Genomic DNA, 17,015 nt, shown 5'->3' with positions numbered 1-17,015 from the left:
ATGCAACCAGGCTTCCCAACAGTAGAAGGTAGGACCTCTCCTGGGCCCTTCGTAGATTGTTCTGTCTGCCTGAAGCCAGAACCAATGTAGAAAAATAACCTAGCTTAAGCTATGCCTTGTGACGCGTGCCTGTGATCCCAGTACTCAGGAGGCTGAGGCAAGAGGATCCTTAGCTTCAGGCTATCCTACATAGCAAGTTCCAGACCAGCTTGGGCAAAAGCTGTGAGACTGTGTCTCAATAAACAAAAAGAGAAAGAACCTGTTCCATGCCATTTAGCAAGGTTATCTTATATTGTTTGTTTTTAATTAAAGAAAACCTATCAAGAAATGAAGGGAGAAAAGCACGCTAGAAGTAATAGGTGTGCAGTATGTCAGTTTATTTTCCGTTAGTGTACATTTTAATCATATTCTGTTGGAAAGAATATTCATGTGAATTTAGACTCTTGTGAAAGTTTCAATTAAGTCTAGTTTCTTCTTTAAGAAGATGGAGCCGGTCTGTAGTATGCGGTAGCAAACGGACAGCACAAACTTGACCCTGTCTCTGGATAGCACTGTGTTGTCCAGTGCCTGGGAAAGCAGACTCATCATGGTCTCACTCCGCAGGATCTGTCTGCGGTATTTCCCTCCTATGACTGAATGGCAGAACCAAGAAAAAGATTGTTTCTTCTGCACACCTCCTCCACTACACTTCTCTGACATTTTTCTATAGAGACTTCTCTTCCCCCTTCATATGTGTTCAGGCCTGTGCTAGTTCAACAGTAACTAATCAGCCAAAATGCCATTTCTGGAGCACAGTAGTATTCAGAGATATGTTCCAGACTTAGCAGTCTGCATTGATGTTGTTAATGCTTATCTGTCAATAAGCACTGTTTCAAAGGAGACTACTTGAATTGTTTTCTCTGCTGTGGGATGATCCTTCTATACACTGTGAATGTGTGTAGCTCTCATTGGTTAATAATAAATCTGTTTTGGCCAATAGCCAGGCAGGATAAGGTTTGGTGGGAAAACCAAAGGAGGGGATGAAGAAGGGCAGAGTCGGAAGAGTCATGAGCCAGACAGAGAACAGAGGTAAAGGCTATGAGCCTCAGGGCAGTACATGGAATAATAGAAATGGATTACGTTGTAAGAGCTAGTTAGTAATAAGCCTGAGCTAATGGCCAAGCATTTATAATTAATATAAGTCTCCGGTAATTTGGGAAGCAGCTGCCGGATATTTGGAAACAGGTGGACGAGACAGAAAAGCTCCACCTCTGTTTACATTTCTCTACATGTGTTTTAGTGTGCCAGGACAGCCATACTTGGAGGAGTCCTACCAGAACGTCTGTTTCCAAGCTTTCTTGACCATTTTACAGTCTCCAAAATCATCTGATATGGATGATATAACATTTTGCATGGTAGGTGGGACTGCTATTAACATCCGAACATTGCAGGCATAGAACAAAGGCTAGAGGATTGACTGATGTATTAGTTTGGAAAGACAGAGCTACATGTGTGTGTAAATGGTGTCTATAAGTCAGGGCTGAAGCCACATCTTTGGATTCAAATGATAAGGAACCATTTGGTTTGATTTGAGTTTTGTTTTGACAACTTTTAAAAGCCCATATTCTTTCTCCTCTTGAATCTAAAAACAATATAGTGATTATGACTGATTTTAAGGTAAGACAGAAGAAAACCTGTTCAATAATCTTTTCTTAATGACAAATGTGATCCATGCTTTAAATTCAGAAACATATATTTTAAAAATTATAGATCCAAGGTAGTAAAAGTTATTTTTGGTACCTGTCTGAGATACAGTTTATTACAGTAAGAGCTCCTCACTTCTCTCTGCTTCTTTAAAAGAAACTTTTTTTTTTTTTTTGAGCCAGGGTTTCTCTGTGTAAATGGTTCTGGCTGTACTGGAACTTACTTTGTAGACCAGGCTGGCCTTGAACTCAGAGATCTGCCTGCCTCTGCCTCCCAAGTGCTGGGATTAAGAGCGTGCACCACCACTGCCCGGCTAAAAAATTTTTAAATGGCACATTATGTTATATGTATGTGAGCATGTGGGCATGCCCTAGCACTTGTGTGGAGCTCAGAGGATGTGCTGGAGAAGTTGGTTCTCTCCTGTCACCGAGTGGGTCCTGGGAACTGAACTCAGGTGTCGGGCTTGGCGGCAGGGGGCTGTACCTGCTGAGCGTCTCGCAGGCCCTCTGTACCATTTCTCCTGTCTCACCCACCCTCTTTCTCGCTCATCACTTACACTTGCTGGTTCCTAAGTGTGTACAATAAGAGAGCTCTTCTGGAAGGCTGCCCAGAGTGCTCCTCAGCTCTGTTCTCTGGATCCCCATCTCTGCTCTGGATGCCTCATGAAGTTTTCCTTCATCTAGAAGACTTTTTTCTCTTCCCTTCTAACTGCTACAGAGTTGGTCCCTGCGGAACCAGGTCTCATTCTGCCTTCTAACTTGCATCTCTGCCTCCCCGCCCTCAGTTGTTACAGAATGCACTGAAAGGCATCCAGTCACTTCTTAACGGTGGGAAGATGAAGATGACACAGACTGAGCACCTGGGAGCGCTCCTCGCTGTGCTAAAGGTGAGGCGTGTCTTCACAGTTTGACACCCAAGTGTGAGGGACACACGCCCCAAGTGTGGGGGCTGTCCTATATCCTCTCACCTCTCTGTGGCTAGCTGTAAGGTATTAGAAGTTCATATATGGATAATAAGAGCACAATAAAATGTTCATATTCAGGCATGCTCAGTTAAAATTAAGAGCAGAGAAAACCGCAATCGATAGATCGAAGTTTTAAGAATTCCTTTGGCATCTCAGAAAGGAATCAGTGGTGAGATGTGATCTGTAGATAATTTAATTACAGATTTTCTTGAACCTGCCTTCACCTTTTTGTACTGTAGGCAGCAGTAGGCTGCCATTACTAACTTCTGAGCCTGCGCACAACAGGAAAGTCAGGTCACCCTGTGAGACCCAGTGATCCTCAGTTCAGCCAGGAAGAGTCAGAAGCTCAGTGTTCACCTCAGGTCAAAGTCATCTGTGACAGTCTAGCTTTGTGACCAATATTTTAATAATTTTCTCTTAATCCCTAAATGGGACAGATAGGAATATAGATGAATAAATAAAAATGATAAATTAGGGGCTGGAGAGATGGCTCAGTGGTTAAGAGTACTTGTTCCTTTCACAGAGGACCCAGCACATACTTGGTCAGTCACAATCATTCACAACTCCAGTTACAGGGGATCCGACCCCTCTTCTGACCTCCACAGGCACTTGGTACACACACACATACATGCAAGCAAAACACTCATGCACACAAATAAATCTAAAAATAAAAATAATAAAGGATTGGTATTTAAAAAAATGAATTAGTTTAAACAGTTTGTGATCAATAAAATAAAAGTGATTTGATAAATAAAAATTATAGATGCACTAAAATCAAGCCTAATCTGGTGTGGCCTGTGCAGATCCAGCTCTATGTAGACAAGATTAAGCTCCTCCCTCACCCATTCGAGTACTTGCCACGCCCAACCCTGCAGGCTTCCGAAATCAGATGAGGTCAGGAACATTCAGTGGGGCATGGACACAGATGAGACTAAGCACTTCTTTGAGCACTGGCCTTAGGTGTTTCCTTTGTCTCTTTTATTCTGTAGTAGTTTTTAAACATTTGGATTCTGTTGATGATTCATGTGGCGTTTGTTCTTCCTCGCTTCTCACTGTTAGAAAGCCATGTTTCACGGACTCCCAGGATTAAACATAGAGATGCCCGCGGTGCTGTACCCAACTCCGCTCCCTCAGTATGATGGGCGATCGCCTATTAGACCACAGCAACCGGAACCCAGTGCTGCTCGACTGTCTGTGGTACGTTTCGGTCCAGTGAGATTCAGCTGTGGATCACCTGAGTGCTTGCTGTGTGTGTGCTTTCTATGATTTGCTTCTCAGCTGCCTCAAAAGGCCACTGCGAGTTTGTTTTCAAGTTAGTGTAGTTAATATAGAAATGTTAAATTGATCAGATTGCTGAGAATACCAGTTACAGCGCTTTGTACTTCTGAGAGGTCTAGACAGTGTAACCGCTACAAACAAGCATTTGCTTTACATCCAGTGCTGTGAAGGCTCATTCCTAGCCTCTCAAAACCAAGAAGAATCAATACACTATTGTAATACAATATCTTTTGTAAAGGGCTGGCTATCATGGTACCACAATGCAAAAGCAACCAGGGATTCTCTGTGGAAGCAGATGGGCTGCAATTCCAGTAAAGCTTAATTATAGAAGCAGGCTTTGGGCCATAACGTAGCAGTTCTTCTCTAGAGCCACAGAAGCCCAGCTGCCTGTCAGGTCGCTGTCTCCATGATGCTACTGTCACATTTCCCAGCCTCTGTAGACAGCTGGTTTTCTCCCTCAGTTCCCTTGGAGCATACAGATGTGTGGCCAAGATTTCTATCTAGAAATGTGACAGCAGACAAAGAATGCTTCAGTTGGAAACTCCTTCATCTGTTATTTATTAAACATGTGCTGTCCTAAGACATTGGGGAAAGCATGAAGAACGGAGGCACTGGAGGCCGGAGAGATGGCTGGGTGGGTAAAGGACCACCTGCACAAACACAAGGATCCGAGTTCCTGTCCCTGCCACCTGTATCAAACAAACAGACAAACCAACCTGCTGTCACACTTCTGTAACCCCAGCACTGCAAGTGTGGAGACAAGTGGGTCCTGAGGACTCACTGGCCATCCAGTCTGGCTGTTCAGTGAGTTCCAGGTTCACTGAGAGAAACTGTCTCAAAAAAATGAGGTGGAGAGGGTTAAACAAAGATGCACAAGGTAGACCTCTGGCCTCCATACACCCGTGCATGGGTGTATATATGTTAAACACACACACACACACACACACACACACACACACACACACACACACACACAGATTCTGCCTATCCTTAGGAATTTTGGATAAAGATGGATAGACCATTACAGGCCTGTAATTTCCTTCACCAAAACACCCACAAAGTACTCCGAGGGCGGCACATCCAGAGCACACAGTCCAAATGGAGGAGAAAGAGGTTTGTTTAAGATGTGGTGGCTAAATGGAGGCTCCAGAATGAATAACAGGATGGAGATGAAGGGAAACAGAGCCACATAGACACATGGAGTAAGTGCGTGTGTGGCTCATGTCGCCGACCGAGCCACATTGCAGGTGTGTGGAGGGGTCTTAACACAGGATGCTACAGTCTGGGATTTATCTTGTAGGTGATGGAAAAGTCATATAGAAAAATGGCGTGGTCAGATTTTTGACTGAGAAAAACCACATAGTTTTGGAACTAGAAAGGGTAGGTCAGGACCACTTTAAGTAGTAGACGAGGGGAAGGTACAGATCCCAAGGATACTTGGATGCCAGATAGAAAGAAGTAGAACAGAAAGAAAGTGTCTTTACTTAGTATCTTTACTGCATAACCCGAGGGCCTAGAACAGGCATCGTGTGCAACGCCCGCCACCTCCTGTGATTCTGTCTAGAGGGACACTTGCTGCCCCGGGGTGACAGTGCTGTGCTCATGTTCCCCAGGCTTTGGAGCTCTGGAAGGAGCTCTGGAGAAGGCCTGTTTTTCTACAGCTCTGCCTGGTGCTTGCAGGTGAGGGAGGTGACGCCCAGAGAAGTGATTCCAGAGTCACTTGGGAGAAGCCCAGGCTACATGGTTGCTGTGTCTATGAACCTCATTCCTTGTTTCTAGGAGTTCAGTACTGTACATCGTGCATCATGCCTGGCACATCCTGCCACACTTTACTTCTGTCCTTTTTTTTTTCCCTTCTTCAAACTGCATTTCGGGAACATCTCCAGTCACTTTCAAATGAAAAAGTACCTATGATTTCAGTTACAAAGTAGTTTTGGAATGACTATCATAATATGTATTTTTACGTATATGTATAAATATATTTAAGTATGTATATATGTGTATGTGTGTGTGTGTATATATATATATATATATATATATGTGTGTGTGTGTATATATTATATCTTTGCTTCTAAAATCAGAACAAAAAGAAAAAACACAAAGTAAAACCAAAGAAAACCCAGCAAGGGGAGAAAGAGGAGGAGGAGGAAGAATCCAGTGGTGAAGTGGAAGCGGCCCCAGGCCTCAGCACGGCCAGGGTAAACACGTGTGGCGAGAATGCTTGGTGCTCCTCCCCCCGGGGCTCCCAGAGTTTGCCTGTGGATGGGGGCAGAGCTGCAGGAAGAGAGCAGGTCTCCTGGCCCTTCACCTCCTCCAGCTGGAAAAGAGTCAGCAGCAGTGAGTCAGACTATTCCGATTCAGAAGGAGGCATGCAGGGTAAAATGAGGTAGTAGTATTTTGTTATAATGTTCTACCTGGCATTTGCAGTTGCATGTGACTTAAGAACCTGTCTGCTGTGTGGCGTTGACCTTGAAGGTCCCCTTCACATGGGGTCTTTGCATCCTTTGACCCATGACTACTTGCAGGATCTGCTTCTGTGACTCTTTGCTTCTCTCTGGCCTTTTCATCTTGTTAACCACTAGACCTCTTCACAATGAGCTCACAAGTCATGTTTCCTGGGAAACATTTCCAACACCTCCATTCTGACTTACGCTCTCTGTTACATGACCCTGTTATTTACCTTTGCCCTGGTGTCATGGAAAGTGTGGTACAGTTCCTTCCTGAACCATCTGTCACTTGCACTAAAAAGCCTGTCAAGGGCAAGGGCTGTGTGTGTGTGCGGCCACCTCAAGCGCTGTGGCCCACGTAAGGTCATGGGGGGCGGGGGGAATCCATTGAATAGCTGCATGGATACTCTGCACTGTTTCTCGTCTAACTCTAGTTTATTCTCTGCTTGGTTTTTAATCAGCCTTATTATTAATAGCTTGTAGCAAAATTACCTAACATGTTTTGATCATACTTTGAAAGAGATGGTAACATCCTTAGGGATACTCAGGATGCTTAATTTCTCAAATCATTTGAACTGGTTGGAATAAATAGCCTTTCCGTTTGCATTTTTAAAAACGTATTAAAACTTTCTTCTCACTATCAAAGGTCATACCAAGCCAAGGTTCGCCAAGGGGCATTAGCTTGCTTTCTTTCCACTGTCAAATCGATAGAAAAAAGAGTTCTCTATGGCTACTGGTCGGCCTTTGTTCCTGACACACCTGAGCTTGGAAGCCCCCAGTCTCTGTCCTTAATGACACTCACATTAAAGGACCCATCTCCAAAGGTAAGGCGCATTTTTATGTCCTTTTCTCCCTTTGCCCTGTCTGATCGTCTCGGAACACTGTTCTCGCTCGTACCATCCCAGGTCCTGACCTGAGAACCTTAACAGGCAGGAAGCGAAGAGGGGACAGGCTTCTGTGGACCGCATGCTAAGATTCTGTCTTACCCCAGGGCTTTGCTTGAAGTCAGAGCACACCGAGATGTAACTCCGGTGTCTCCCGTGAGCCCCACTGAAGCTGTGGTGTTAGGAACAGCTCAGGAGTGGCTCAACTCAGTACAGTGTTTACATACATGCGTGTGCAGGCTGACTCAGTGCAGTGTAGTGTACATGCGTGTGCAGGCTGACTCAGTACAGTGTTTGCATACATGCGTGTGCAGGCTGACTCAGTGCAATGTTTACATACATGCGTGTGCAGGCTGACTCAGTACAGTGTTTACATACATGCATGTGCAGGCTGACTCAGTGCAGTGTAGTGTACATGCGTGTGCAGGCTGACTCAGTACAGTGTTTGCATACATGCGTGTGCAGGCTGACTCAGTACAGTGTTTACATACATGCGTGTGCAGGCTGACTCAGTACAGTGTTTACATACATGCATGTGCAGGCTGACTCAGTACAGTGTTTACATACATGCGTGTGCAGGCTAACTCAGTGCAGTGTAGTGTACATGCGTGTGCAGGCTGACTCAGTACAGTGTTTACATACATGCGTGTGGAGGCTATCGAAAGCTTAGAAAAGTGCCTGTATTGTTTTGTGAAAGCACAAAATAGTGTTTTATATACAATAAGGACCTAACAATTTTCCCATATCTTAAAATATCATGATTGATTAACATATTTTAATGAGAAAAAAAGTAATTTCATTAAAGAAAAAACAATGGTTTGGCAGTCTGGATAGCATCAGCAACTACCCCATGGCAGATGGAGGCCTGCCCCTGTTTAGATATGTCCATTCCTCTCTGGAAACTTGCTCTTAATCAAGGAAGGAAAGGAGTCTGTTCTCAGCCTTACAGCAGTGAGTATTAAAAAGTCCCACTGAGGAGCACCTGGCTTTCCTTAGGTTGCCCACATACCCACTGAAAGTGAGTATTTTAATTAGCCCTATCGCATATTTTACCTGTTTTTAAGGTTTCTGTCTAAAAGGAAAGTATAATCCACAGCAGATTGGAATACTCCATAATCATTTGAGTAGCTAGATACAGTATAAGATGGGGGCTGGAGCCGGGCGGTGGTGGCACGCGCCTTTAATCCCAGCACTCGGGAGGCAGAGCCAGGAGGATCTCTGTGAGTTCGAGGCCAGCCTGGGCTACAGAGGGAGTTCCAGGAAAGGCTCAAAACTACACAGAGAAACCCTGTCTCGAAAAACCAAAAAACAAAAGACGATGACTCAGTGGTTAGGAGCACTAACTGCTCTTCCAGAGGACCCAGGGTCCATTTCCAGAACCTACATGTCAGCTCACAATCATCTGTAAGTGACTCTTCCTTAAAGAAACAGCAGCCCTTGACTAAGGTGCATCTTTTTCCCTTTCCATCTATAAGATGGTATTCAGGGTCTGTGTTATAAAATGCTGTGCAAGCACGAGGGCGTGAGTTCAGATCCCCAGCTCCCATACAGAAGTTGGGTAGTAGAGGCAGGTGGATCCCTCGGGCTTGCCGGCCAGCCAGCCTAGCCAAATCAGTGAGCTCCAGGTTCAGTGGGAGACCTGGTCTGTCTGTCTCAAAATATAAAGTGGAGAGCAACTGAGCACATACATGTGCACACACATGTACATATACATATACAACTCACATTCTTTATCAGATACCCCACTGCAGTGTTACTTCCTACACCCAGGTGTTTCCAAGTGTTGTGTTACCATTGTTAGTATACACAAACACACACTCAGATGCTTTAGAGTAGAAAGTAAGTGGATACCCTCAGGAGCTGATGGGTTCTCTTTTCATTGGCCTTGTGCTTAGGTAGGAAGGTCTCTAGTCTCTAATCAGTTCTACGCTTAGGACTTCAGATCTGTGTGTTGTGGTAGAATTGAGTTCTGTCTCACTGCTGCCCTGTGGCGGTGTGGTGGAGGATTTCTTTAGGTGCAAGCGGCCCACCTTGTAGCTGCCCTCAGTACATGACACATCCTCCCCTGCCTCCATTCTTCTAATAAGATGGCTCTGGATACTTGGAGAGTTGAGTCTGTATAGAAAGAAGGGAGCCTGGATCCCGACTTCTAACTGATCGCTGTGCATCATCTTGAAATTCCAGACACGTGCCTGTGCCTTGCAAGTTTTGTCTGCCATCTTGGAAGGCTCAAAGCAGTTTCTTTCTGTCGCTGAAGACACCACTGATCACAAAATGGCTTTCACCCCCTTCTCTGTAACGATTGCGTCCAGCATTCGAGAGCTGCACAGATGTCTTCTGTTAGCTCTGGTGGCGGAGTCCTCGTCCCAGACCCTCACTCAGATAATTAAGGTAAGTCCCAAGTTACCTCCAGCTTCAGAGAGGCTTCAGTTTGGATGTTTCACATCACCCAAAGGTAACTGACCTAAGAGTATACGTGATAATTATATTAAAGACACCTGTTTGGAGGTCTGTACCTATTTAGCTAATCTAGCTATAGACATTAAAAAGACTGCTTTTCTTTTAGTAAATAGCCCTTTAAAATTGGGTGAGGGGGCTGGTGGGATGGCTCAATGGGTAAAGGCTCTCGCCACCAAGCCAAGTTTGATCCCCAGAATTCATGTGGTAGAAGGAGAGAACAGAATCCCACAATTGCCCTCTGACCTCCACATACACACTCATAAAAATCAACAGGAAAAAATATTTGTGTGTGTGAGCATATGTTTCTGTTCTGTTGCAGTGCCTTGCAAACCTAGTATCCAACGCCCCCTATAACCGCCTGAAACTCAGCTTGCTGACCAAAGTCTGGAACCACATAAAGCCTTACATCCGCCACAAAGGTTGGTAGTGCTAACTGCTTCTTTCTGTCTGTCAAATGTAGACTGTCAGGTTTTTTAAAGAGAGAGAGAGAGAGAGAGAGAGAGAGAGAGAGAGAGAGAGAGAGAGAGAGAGAGAGAAGTAAGTATTCAGAGCTTTTCTCCAGCTCTAAGATCTTTGCTTAGTCTCAGCTTGTCAAGGGTATCAACTATTACTAGACAGCCATTTTGGGGAAGGGAGTGAACTGGAGAACTGACTGAGTGCTGCTTCGACTTCTCAGGAGAGTGAACAAACTGCATCTTTAGTAAGAGGGAGGAAGGGAGATGGATGGATGGGTGGGTGGATGGATGGATGGATGGGTGGGTGGGTGGATGGGTGGATGAGATCATGCACTGGAGAGAAAAACTATAATACAAAAACTTGGCTTCCATAACATGATCTGCGTAGTTCACATAAAGTCCTATGAAGTTGATTCACATCTCTAACTGCAGACTTCCTGCTTGTGTGTCTTGGCTTTTCCCACACATATGTATGGGCCATAAGCACCTGCCTTTAGAACGTTCCTTTTTGTTTGCTCACAAGATTTCAGATCAGGCTTCCTCTTACATCTGGATTTTCAGTCAGAGTTGCCCAATTTCTCTTTACATTTATCTGCTGTCCCCTCCAGGTTCTATCTTAATTCCTTCGTCTAGTTCTGCCCCTTCTAGGTTCTCATCCATCTAGTTCTTTCGCATATCAGCTCCTCTCCCATCTCCTTTCTCATCTTGTTCTTCCCCATCTGACTCTTCCTCATCTTCCATCTTGTTCCTCTAGTACTCTCTTCTAGCCCTTCAGTCTAGTTCTTCCCCATCTCAGTTTGTTCCTCTCAAGTTCTTACCCGTCTAGTTCTTCCATTCTCTTTTCTCTTCTCCATCCTCCAGTGCCCTGGAAGTCACGGTATATATACACTTACAAGCAGTATTCCCTTAGCAGTACAAAGCCAGGCTTCCAGGGTCGAAGGGAGGGGTGATAAGAATCACATAGAGAGGCAATAATCGTTAATTATCATTTGCAACCCCAAAGGGAAGTGACCAGTGAGGAAATGAATTAACTAAAGACTAAATTCAGGTAATATCTAAGAAGAGGGATCTTATGTGCTCAACTATAGTCTTAAATGTGATTAGTAGAAAATGTTAAGAATCTATAAGTTGCTAGGTCAATGGGAGAAAATAAAACTGTCTTCTTTTTTCCCTAGGCTCCTATCTGTCCAAGCTATCTGCCATTTTTCTGCAGGGTGGGGGAAAGTGTGCTCAGTTGCTAGGCAACCTGTGTACAGCTAGATGCCTCTGGTGATAGTTAAAGGGAGATCTGGAACTGGAGGTAAGATTTGGGAAAGGAGGAAGTTAAGCTTAATTGGCATATCCGTCAGGCCTTCTCAAACAGGTAGCCTGGATACTTAAGTCTGTTCTTAGAGAGTACAGAGGTATCTCTGATAAGGTAATTTCTTCCATCTGGGGATGGACCTGACCGAATGCTGCCAATGACGATAATTACAAGGAGGTTTGAACTGGGGTTCGGGCTGAGCAAAGCTGTCAGCGCAGAAGGTTATCTATTCCTAGAAGTGGTTAGGTAAGGAGTAAGAGGTCTATAAAGTTAGTAAGGATGTAAGAAAGGAAGGTCCAAGCTAAATTGTGTAAAGCTATTACTTAATGTCCACCTGACCTAGGCGGTGTCTCCTTGTGGAATTTATCTTAAATCAGGAGACTTGCATGTGGACTGTTATTACTGCTAGTCTTTGAAAGTGGCCAAGGGAGATATCGGATTCCAGAGAAACCCTTTCCTGAGGCTGTTCTCCAAATACCTGGAATGTGTATGTCCAGAGAGTGATCAGTCCACACTGTTAGCCCTTCTTAGGGAAAAGTCAATTTGAAAAACTATGAAGGCACACGTGATTTTCATAACAGAATACAGCTGATATATAACAAGCCAAGTAACACCAAAAACTCCTTGGGATTTGACTTCCTCTGGAGGAAATCCTTGATCCCTCCAGGTAGTGACTTTGCCATAACCAGCTGAGTTCTTACGATATATTCCTGCGGCCTGCAGCACTGGGGCTGCTAGACAGCCACATGCAAAAAACTAAACCAGAATGCAGGCCTTTTAGCTTTTTCTTTTTCTCCTTTGTTATGTATGTGTGGTGTGATTGCATGTGTGTATGGGCTTTTGTGTGTGTGTGTGGGCACACACATGGGAAGGCCCAAGGTTGACATCAGGCACGTTCTTCAGCCTCTCCACATTGTTCACTGAGCAGTGTTTCTCAGTTGTACCCAGATCTCTGCCTAGACACTTTGCTCTTGGGATCCTGTCGCTTGTCTTCTGAGCGCTGGAAGTATGTGTGGGCTGCCATACCCACTCAGCATTTATATGGGTTCTTGGGACCTGAACTCCAGTCCTCATGCTTATAGACGATTGCTTCAATCACTGAGATACCCCCAACCCTGGTTTTTGTTTCTAATAGCTTTTTTCTTTTAAATCCTGAGATCATTCAAGTTCATGGATTAATTACATTTTATTACTGTGTATACCACTATAGTGTTTCTATTGTTTTGTTTTTGAAATGAGGTCTCCCTATGTAGCCCAGGTTGGCCTCAAATGTCCTCCCACTTCAGCTTCCACAGAGCTAGGATTGTAAAGATACATGGTTTTTATTTTTGTGACTGTGGGTAAGTATGTGCATGTATATGTGGGTACCTCGGAGGCCAGAGGAGGGCACAGAATCCCCAGGAACTGGAGTTACAGGCATTTGTGAGCTGCACTATGTGAGTGCTAGGAGCCAACCTCTAGTTCTCTGGGAGAGCAGCACATGCTCTTACCAACTGAGCCATCTCTCCCGCCCCACGTGCTAGGATTTCAAGTATACAGCTCCATGCCTGGGTTCTGTGGTCTTTTTAAATCAAGAAACCTCACCACCCATTTTGATTTTTTTTCCTAGTGTTCACATTTGGATACTCCTAGTCAGTTGTCTTCTAGATAAGGTTCTTGATTTCTCATATTGTTTCTTCATGATATTGTCCCATATTTTCTATGAACTGAAATTAGGAGTTTACTTATACCTAATTAAAGCAGAATCTAGCAATTCTTAATTGCCGGCAGGGGTAAACTACAGCCCTTATGACAGTGGTTCCGTGGTGATACGCTGACTTTCTTTGGACAGATGTTAACGTTCGAGTGTCGAGTCTCACACTCTTAGGAGCTATAGTGTCCACTCACGCGCCTTTGCCGGAAGTCCAGCTGCTCCTGCAGCAGCCCTGCTCCTCTGGGCTCAGCAGCAGCAATTCAGCAACTCCTCACCTCAGCACTCCTGACTGCTGGAAGAAAGCCCCTGCAGGACCCTCTCTGGAGGAAGCGTCATCGGTCAGCTCGCCCAAGGCATCTTCGGAGCCCTGCTGGCTCATCCGACTTTGCATCTCCACCGTGGTGCTGCCCAAGGAGGATTCCTGCTCGGGTAGCGATGCCGGCTCTGCCCCGGGAAGTACCTATGAACCGTCCCCCATGCGGCTGGAGGCTCTGCAGGTAGGAAGCACCATGTTCCTGTCTGCATGGAAGGGACCATTCCTTCTCAGGAGGGTGACTGAGGGGCAGGTGCATCAAGTGGCCTCACCTCTAGGTGTGGCCTTTCCTTTCTAGTTTTGTTTAGGGCAGTCCTTGTAAACTGTTGAGTGCGTCCCTTCCTGTTCTCTTGTTACAGACTGTTGTAGTCACTGCAAGTATTGTATGAGAGGTGGATGTAATGGTTAAGTTTGACTTCAGCAACCTCAAGTTAATTCCCTGTAAATTCCTTGTTGTCCTCTTGTATCTATTTATTGAAACAAAATGATTGCTCCTTGAAAGGAAGAAAATACCTCTTTCAGGGCATGTTGGCCTGTGTATTTAATTCCAGCACTTGGGAAGCAGAGGCAGGCAGATCTCTGCGAGTTCAAGGCCAGTCTGGTTTACATAGCAAGTTCCAGACCACCCAGGTTTACATAGTAAGAACTCATCACAAAGTAAAATAAATAAACCAATAAAAATTTTTAGAAGAAAAGAAAAGAAATTACCCCTGTCTCAGATGTAGTCTAAGATGCAGACTTGTGTATAGTTAGGGTTCTCTAAAGCAGAGTTTCTCAACCTGTGGCTTGTGACCCTTTGGGGGGTCGTATATCAGATATCCTGCATGTCAGATATTTACATTACAATTTGTAACAGTAGCAAAATTACAGTTATGCAGTGACAACAAAGTAATTTTGTGGTTGAGGTCACCATAACATGAGGAACTGTATTAAAGGGTCGCAGCATTAGAAAGACTGAGAACCACTGCTTGAGAGGAACAGAACTGATAGAGTGAACATATATCTCCATTTCATACATATGTAGGATTTATTAGAATGGCTTACAAGCTGTGGTCCAGCTAGCCCAACAATGGCTGTCTACCAACAGAAGGGCCAAGAATTTCATAGTTGTTCAATCCACAAGGCTGGATGTCTCAGCTGGTCCTCGGCATACACCAGAATCCCAAAGAAGTAGGCTCTAATGCCAGTGAAGGAATGGACTTGTTAGTGGAAGTCAGAGCAAGCTGGCAAAGAGCAAATGCTTCCTTCTTCCATGTCCTTTATATAGGGTGCCAGCAGAAGGTGTGGCCCAGCTTAAAGGTAGATCTGCCCACTTCAAAAGATTTGGATTAAGTTGGGCAGTGTGGCGCACGCCTTTAATCCCAGCACTAGGAGGCAGAGCCAGGCGGATCTCTGTGAGTTCGAGGCCAGCCTGGGCTACAGAGTGAGATCGAGAACAGGCTCCAAAGCTACACAGAGAAACCCTGTCTCGGGGGGAAAAAAGATCCATATTAAAAGTGGGTCTCCCCACTTCAAATGATTTAATTAAGAAAAAAATCCCTCACAGTTGTGCCCAGCCACTTGGGTTTTAGTTAACTCCAAATGTGTCGAGGTGACAGCCAGGAACAGCCATCCCAGCTCAGTTCTGCTGTTTGTCTGAGGACACTGAGCACACCCTTTTACGCTTCGGCCTTGGTCCTTTCACTATAAATTCCATAAAACCTACATCAAAGGCTCACCCTGAGGCTTGAGCGAGACTTCTCAAACCAGCAAAGCATCATGGGATTGATGCCAGCAGTAGCTAGAGTATGGCTGCCTCTCACTTCTCCTACTGCCAGACTTGCCGTCCGTGTTAGGTGTGAGCGACTGCCAAAATGTTGAACCACTTCTGGATTGTGCAGCCCTGCCTGCTTTCAGATGCGCTAATCGCCTGTTCTCGGTGCAGGTTTTGGCTCACCTGGCAAGGGGCTATTTTTCAATGGCTCAGCTGTACCTGATGGAGCTTGGCGAGGTGATCTGCAAGTGCATGGGCGAAGCAAACCCATCCATTCAGCTCCATGGCGTGAAGGTAATTTCATTGCAAGTGACACAGTTCCTTCTGTGGTTTCTCAGGGTTCAGACGACGAGGGGATGCATTCCTCTCCTGGTTCTTATGTGTGGGGTCGGCTGACACCATAGATGTCCGTTTTACTCCTCAAAGAATCTCTCATAGTTGCTGAGAAGAGAAAAACTAGTTAGAAATTACTTTTCCTAAGTTGTGTGCATGCCTTTAGCCCCAGCACGAGGAAGGCAGAAGGCCAGCCAGGGCTACATAATGAGACCCTGTCTCAAAAAAAACAAACCGAAAAGGAAAGAAAGAGAAACAATTTTTCCTGTTGCTTTGATGGATCTCCAAACTGAAGGCATGGCGTTTGTGGCCTCCATAGTGCTAATGCTCTGCTCTGACAGCTCATTTCTTGTGTCTTGGCAGCTTCTGGAAGAACTGAGTACAGGCTTGATACAGCAGTACAAGCCAGATTCCAACGTGGCTCCCGAGCAGAGAGTACCAGTCCACATGGTGAGCACACCACCATTCCCAGTGTTCTCTCCGAAGTGCTCTAGTGTGCTTTTTATTTTGAGACTCAGTCGCTGTGGGATGTTCTTTATGTTAAATGTACCTCCATTCCAGGTGGTGAAGTTCTGGACTGCAATGTTGAATGGTCCTTTGCCCCGAGCCTTGCAGAATTCAGAGCACCCAACTCTCCAGGCGAGCGCCTGTGACGCCCTGTCCTCCATCTTGCCAGAGGCTTTCAGCAGTCTGCCGGTAATGTAGCCACATGTCCTCACTCTTGGACTGTGTCCTGGGCAGCAGGGCTTCAGTGTGATTCTGTTTTGAAATCTTTCAGCCTCTGCTCTAGAACTCTTTCTGTTGAGTTGGCAGTGAGGGCAGTGATGTCTAGTCCCCCAGGCAAGCCTTGCTTCCTGGGCCTTAGAAGGCAGGTGTGGGTGTGAACGGCTCTGAAGACAGACAGAGCCCCAAAATCCTTCATGTCTGGAGTTGGAAGTCTTGAGTCCGCATCCTAGCCATTCCACCCCAGCTCTTTGACTCCTTGGATTTCTTTAAAGCTGTGTATTATCCACTTAGCAGAGGAGTCACATGAGAAACAGCGGAGTATGGAAACACTTAGGTGTAAGATCTCCACACGGGGTATTCACGTAGCCTGCCGTCTCCTAATCCCATTGCTTTGGGTGAGATTCCGAGTCTGATTTGGGGTACACAAGCATATTCATTCTGCTCCTGTTCTTTATTGGTCTGTTCTTAGCTATGTAAATTAGCTTTTATAAAAGAGGCGGCGCTAATGAAGCAAAGGATAAAAATGGCCTTGTTACACAGTTAAAAGGTGCAGTGTGATGAGATGCTGTGTGTGCCTTGCCCAAGATCATGCCTCAGATACCTGCCCTGGTGTCCAGGCACCTGCCCTTTAGTCCACCGAAGGTGACAGTGTTCAGTTGCTTGTGGGAGACTTCGGCTCACAGTGATTGCATCTGACTTCTCCTTTTGTGAACCTTCTCGATG

General features: G+C 45.3%; 1 protein-coding gene across 1 annotated transcript in view; it reads left to right on the top strand.

Moving 5' to 3' along the window:
• Heatr6 (HEAT repeat containing 6) overlaps positions 1–17,015 on the top strand; it is a 31,105-nt gene that overhangs the window by 6,318 nt on the left and 7,772 nt on the right. The window contains exons 5-15 of the mRNA XM_052756120.1: positions 1,280–1,394; positions 2,468–2,569; positions 3,707–3,844; positions 6,007–6,311; positions 7,019–7,196; positions 9,441–9,647; positions 10,036–10,135; positions 13,306–13,664; positions 15,405–15,527; positions 15,930–16,016; positions 16,128–16,262. Of these exons, the coding sequence (XP_052612080.1) occupies positions 1,280–1,394; positions 2,468–2,569; positions 3,707–3,844; positions 6,007–6,311; positions 7,019–7,196; positions 9,441–9,647; positions 10,036–10,135; positions 13,306–13,664; positions 15,405–15,527; positions 15,930–16,016; positions 16,128–16,262 (1,849 nt within the window). The remainder of the gene's footprint in view (positions 1–1,279; positions 1,395–2,467; positions 2,570–3,706; positions 3,845–6,006; positions 6,312–7,018; positions 7,197–9,440; positions 9,648–10,035; positions 10,136–13,305; positions 13,665–15,404; positions 15,528–15,929; positions 16,017–16,127; positions 16,263–17,015) is intronic.

This window comes from Peromyscus californicus, unplaced genomic scaffold (assembly GCF_007827085.1).
Source record: "Peromyscus californicus insignis strain IS unplaced genomic scaffold, ASM782708v3 Scaffold_3__1_contigs__length_106647218, whole genome shotgun sequence".
In the NCBI taxonomy this organism is placed as follows: Eukaryota; Metazoa; Chordata; class Mammalia; order Rodentia; family Cricetidae; genus Peromyscus; species Peromyscus californicus.
The sequence above is the reverse complement of the archived record's forward strand: the minus strand, read 5'-3'. Positions and strand labels throughout refer to the sequence as shown.